This window comes from Solanum stenotomum, chromosome 11 (genome assembly GCF_019186545.1).
Source record: "Solanum stenotomum isolate F172 chromosome 11, ASM1918654v1, whole genome shotgun sequence".
NCBI classification, from domain to species: Eukaryota; Viridiplantae; Streptophyta; class Magnoliopsida; order Solanales; family Solanaceae; genus Solanum; species Solanum stenotomum.
In genome coordinates, this window is record NC_064292.1 from 32,925,775 (window position 1) to 32,931,774 (window position 6,000).

Below are 6,000 nucleotides of genomic sequence, written 5' to 3' on the forward strand. Positions count from 1 at the left end.
ATCTTGCTGACTTGTTTACTTGGATGAATGGGCTCTCCCAAGCAACGTAGCTCATTTTAAATAGGCGAGAATCTGGTGTGCATATAATGAATGGTTTCTCTCTCCTTCATGGTGAAGTTTTCATACTGAGTAGTAAGAATGTCCACATTTGATTCCTTCACTTGCTCAGTCCCTTCATGAGCAGTTCTAAGACAGTCCCAGATTTCTTTAGCTGATTCACATGCAGAAATTTGATTGTATTCCTTAGTTCATATGCCACACACCAACAATTTCTTTGCCTTGTAGTTTTTTTCAGTCTTCTTTCTATGAGACTCAGTGTACTATTGTCGAGTTTTGGGAACAACTCTGGTAATGTCTCCTTCCTTCAGTTCAGTTGTAGGAAAATAGGGTTCATCAAGCACGACATCCCATAGCTAACTATCCTCAGCCATAAGAAAGTCATGCATTCTAGTCTTCCACCAACTGTAGAACTGGCCATTAAAATGAGGTGGCCTAGTTGATGATTGTCCTTCCTCCAAATTTAGTGGAGTACCCATTCTTCCACATGATTCTCTCTTGATGTTAACTAGTTAGAGAGCCCAGACTCTGATACCAATTGTTAGAATGTATGCGTCCACTATACGTCAACAGGCAAGGTCCCTTGACTCAGCAAGAACAGTAACTAAAATAATTGCGTTAAAATAAATGACACAAGCAATTTACGTGGAAATCCCCTTGCTCAAGGGAGGAGAAAACCACGACATGTACTCACAGGATTTCAACTCAACTCCATTATCATCAAGGAGCAAAGATTCAAATTACAAGCTCTTGCAATCTAGGAATTTAACTCTAAATTCCTCCCCCTTACTATAACAACTCTGTTACAAACAAGCTTCCAAGCAACAATTATGTTGCCCACTAAATCAACTAATATTAATCGATTTAGACTTTACGAACTCCCATAGCTAAGTCTAGCTACAACTCAAAATAAATGTTTAAGACTCGAACTGGTCTGATTCCTTTATAACACATGATTAGATCTACAATAATAAGCACAAAAATATAAGCCTACAACAACTAAGAACGATGACAACTCTATGAGGTCCCTTGTTATTCTTGAGGAGAATATTTCTTGAGAAAATTGCTTTTGCCCTTTCAAACTTTCAGAACAAAAACTAGGTTATGTCTATCAGATATGAAACATATATATGATGGACACAAAACCCTAGAAGTAATCTTTGTCGACGGCCCCTCCGTAAGTAACTCAGTGAGAAGTAGCTCAATGACTACTTTCTATGCCTATCAAAGAAAAGGGATAGACCAATGTGGGTTCCAAACCTCACCTTGACTTCGATTCGAGTGACTCTTGCGCAAAAAAAGTCGATGAAATGGGACCGCGAAGACATCCCACCAGTGAAACTTGCTTTGCTCTCGCTCGGCTCGCTCCCACCTGTCTTCGTCCCACTATAGTAATGCTATTGGCTAACGACCCTGCCACTCTGCACCAGACACGCACCACCTCCTGCAGATGACAGGGTATGCATAGTACTTTTTCCAGCTGTCCTTTTCCCATACATGAGCACCATTCTCACATGGGATCAGGTCCCTATCAGATCCCATTGTTTGTCAAATCATCAAAACTACATATTAACAAAGCCAGACCTCTTTAAAACATCCTTCAGAAAGTACCAAGATAACGTTTCATAGGATTTTTTCATATACAATTTTAGAACTATTTATGTTGCACCCAAAATTCTAATTTAGAAATATTAAAAATGATTGCTTGGGTAAGCGTCACATTATTTGTGATTAGTCTCCCAAAAATAATTTTAAGAAACAACAAAGAGGATCGGAGGATGGTTAAGTAACCCAATAATTCAAAATTTTGAAGTACTTTATAGCTTTATCATCATGAAATTCGAATAATAGTAGTATGTAGTCAGACCATGTTCAAGGAAGATGATCAACCTATATTATTTAAAGTTTAAAGGTTCATTCATCATTAATAAGAATCCTATTTAGTTCTTTTCATACCCTTTTGCTAGCAATCTAGTTACTGCACCAAGAATATCTTGGACCTATGAAGCCAACATCAGTTAGACATACCACAACTTTATGTACATATTATAAAACCCTTGCTATTGTATGTTTTGTATTTCCATCAAGTTTCACATATTGATCCATAATAACAATAAAGTAACCTCGCATGCACCATGAATAAGAAATTCTCCTTGAAGTTGCATGATAGTAATAAAGGTACACCGTTGTCACAAAGGTACCTTTATCATTGCAACTCTCCTTGAAGTTGATGGTGATTTATTGTTTCACATTGTCAACAATCTGAAAAAGAAATCACAATTGTTTTTCAAAACATAATATAATACCATTATTGTTTGCCACACAATATTGAAAACTGGTACAATTCTGTTCCTCCCTTGATTCTTCTCTCTCTTAAGATTTCTCCGTTATTCGAGGGTCATAGAGGCATATTTCTTGAATTAGGATAATATGAACCTCTTTGAGATTTATATGATCTTCATGAAAGGATTTATGATCGTTTTGAAGTATTTGATTATCAAGAGGAGTCTGAAATATTTTGATCGCTTTACAAATATCCCAAGATTTTACGGGATATTTGAGAGGCCTCTTCAAAGGAATATATTACCCTTTATATAGGCATGCATGAACTAGATTTAGGGTGGAGTAGCCTCCAAGAATCCTAACTAGAATTATAGAGTTTGTCCCAATTGAAATTAAACAATCTTGTATAGTCCCATAAAATTTTGATGTCTACACATACTACTTGAAATATAATTAATAGTAATAAATTAATAATGTCATTTTTATAAATTAATGATCTGTATTTTTTAAACTCTTTATTTAATGTTTTTGAGTTGGACTGCAATAACAGGGATGGATGTGAAGGTTTTCATGATCATTCTACCAGTGAGCACATATGTGGGCGCCCATTAGGTTTGGAGTTTGATGAAAATAGTGGTGATCTATATATTGCAGATGCTTACTTGGGCCTCCTTGTTGTGGGCCCAAATGGAGGCCTTGCTACCCAAGTTGCTAAATTTGCACAAGGAGTTCCTTTTGGATTCACCAATTCACTCTGCATTGATCAAAATCATGGAGTCCTCTATTTTACAGATAGCAGTATCACATACTCAAGAAGGTAACATATATATACATATATATACCACCTATTCAACTGACATCTATGTCCTCCAACTTTGGGTGTGCACAAGTATGTATTTAAACTTATATAAGATCGAACAAGTTGACAAATGCATCCTACATAACATAATACACATACGGTGTCGAATAGAATGCAACGTATGACGAATGCGACTGTTTAATCAGTTTGATATAAGTTTAAGTGTCTACTTGTGCACACCAAAAGTTAGAAGGCTTAGATATTAGTCGAAGTCAGGTTAAAGAGCATGTTCATGTATTTTGAATTTGCATCTACTTGTGATAAATTATTTACATGAAAATGCTTTTGAATATTCAGGAGTCATATATCAGTCATAGTTAGCGGTGACGACACAGGAAGGCTAATGAAATATGACATGAAAAACAAGCAAGTTTCAGTTCTCCTCAAGAATCTCAAGTTTCCAAATGGTATAGCCATAAGCAAACATGGTGATTTCCTCCTTTTTGTAGAGACAACCACTTGCAAAATCTTCAAATTATGGCTCAATACATCAAAAGCAGACAGTGTTGAAGTAGTTTCAGAGCTCCCAGGTTTTCCAGACAACATTAAAAGAAATAAAAAAGGAGAGTTTTGGGTGGGAGTTAACTCAAGAAGGAGCAAATTCTTGGATTGGGTACTCTCCAAAAATTGGATTAAAAATAATTTAGTTAAAATCCCTTTTGATATTACTAAAGCACATTCTTTCTTGGCAAATAATGGTTTTGGTGGGGGTAGTTTAGCAATTAGACTTAGTGAAGATGGCCATGTAGTGGAGATTTTAGAGGACCCAAAGAGGAAAAGATGGAAGTTTGTTAGTGAAGTACATGAAATGAATGGAAATTTGTGGATTGGATCAGTAAAAATGCCATTTGCAATTAAAGAGAAGGTGACTACTTTAGAAAAGTTCTTGGACACCAACAATGAATTGTGAGTTATAAAATTAATTGGAAGTTGGAACCAAATAAACTTTTGTTCAATGTGAAGTTAATCATTTGCACTACAGCTCCTTAGTAGCATATAGTCAAGTGTAATGTAATTAGATATATAATCAAGTGTAATTAGATAGAAGGGTAGTTATGTCAATTTAACTTTGAGGTTGTTGGTCTTGTTAATAGTTGGTTAATAGAGTTAGTTATGGATTTTGTAGCTTAAACAATACAAGATAGGCAATGTTTGTGCTAAGCATGATCCCAATACTACTATTCTAAATTAATTTATCTTGTGGCATTTTGGTGCAATCTTTTTGTTAATAAAAGAAAGTAAACTGTACAGTATGCACATACATATTGACTACTAAAAGACTACTTAATAAAATCACAAAGTTCAAATCATTCTGTCAATGCCAAGCCATGATCATAAGAGGCGAAGTCAGGTTAGGAGTTTGGGGGATCCAAATTTTGGAACAAAAGAAAAAAAATATTGGAAAGCATACTTCCTTTAAAAAGGAAAAAAAATAAATTTGTTGACAATGGGGTTACACTAGTGTGAAAAATATTTTCACTACTCTTTTTTACCATTGAGCTGTCAATCAATTTTGTTAGGGAGTTCACAAGTTAATATGCATATATTTATTTGATTTTGTAATACAAATACAAGGTCTTCGGAAAAACTAACGGGTTCGTCTAAACCCATGAACCCCACCTAGCTCCGCCTCTAATTGATCATATTCAACTTTTTGATCGGTGCACTAAAAAGGTTGACAATAAGCTAAGGACATTTCTTTGAACAAGTGTTCAGACAATTTCCACTTGAGAGAGCAACAAGATTGCTTGAAAACTAGATTAAAATTTAGTACTATCATTTTGCGGTGAAATATCAATTCTATAATTTTGTAATAAAACTACTTTTAAAATGAAATTTGGGATTTCATATTATATTTTAAGTATACAGTTTTTTCAGTGGGAAGTTTTTTTCTTTGATATTTTTAAATGATAATGTTTAAGAGCTGACTTAGTTTGACAAATACGATTTTGAGTTGTGTTATTTATGTAGATTCATATTAGCAATTTTATGTTATTTATCAAGTCCTTATAAATAAAGCAAATATGCAACAGAGCAGAACAATCACGGTTGTAGAAAGTCTTTATGTTTATATTTTTTTAATTATAACTTTAATAATTAAGAAGAATTATATATTTCGAAGTTTAAATGATAAAATGAAAAATAACACTATTAAATAAAAGTGCCTTTCCTATAATCTGTTTTCCATGCAAGTCAAATTATGTGCTGTGACCGAAAAAACAACCCGTAACCCACCCCACAGTGTTTTTTTTAAAGCGTTGAGCATAGCCCATTTATAGTAAAAAACGAAGAAGAAGATAGTCTGGCATTGGGTTCAAAAAGACCCAAGCCCAATTCTATGAGCAGTACTACGCATAGATAACTGACTAAGAGCATTCACCACTACATGCGTCTTATCGGGGTGGTGGAGAACACTCATATCATAATTTTTCAATAACTCAAGCCACCTTCTTTAGCGAAGATTCAAATCTTTCAGACTAAACATATATTGCAAACTCTTATGGTCGGTAAAAACATCTACATGCACACCATACAAATAGTGCCTCCAAATCTTTAAGGCAAATATAACTGCCACCAATTCAAGGTCATGGGTAGGATAATTCTTCTCATGGATCTTAAGTTGCCTTGAAACATAGTCAATCACTTTTCCATTTTGCATAAGTACATTTCCCAACCCAATTCTAGAGGCATCACAATAAACCACGAAACCATCCGCCCCTTCCGGTAAACTCAACCAGAGCGGAAGTAAGTCTATCCTTCAATTCTTGAAAACTCTTCTGACGTGCTTCAGACCATATAAA

The 6,000-nt window shown here is 34.8% G+C and overlaps 1 protein-coding gene across 1 annotated transcript in view; it reads left to right on the plus strand.

Annotated features, from left to right (window-relative positions):
• The window catches only part of LOC125844806 (protein STRICTOSIDINE SYNTHASE-LIKE 2-like), a 28,315-nt gene extending 23,920 nt beyond the window's left edge, over positions 1-4,395 (plus strand). The window contains exons 2-3 of the mRNA XM_049524145.1: positions 2,891-3,157; positions 3,497-4,395. Coding sequence (XP_049380102.1) covers positions 2,891-3,157; positions 3,497-4,109 — 880 coding nt within the window. The 3' untranslated portion in view covers positions 4,110-4,395. The remainder of the gene's footprint in view (positions 1-2,890; positions 3,158-3,496) is intronic.
• The last annotated feature ends 1,605 nt before the right edge of the window (positions 4,396-6,000 follow it).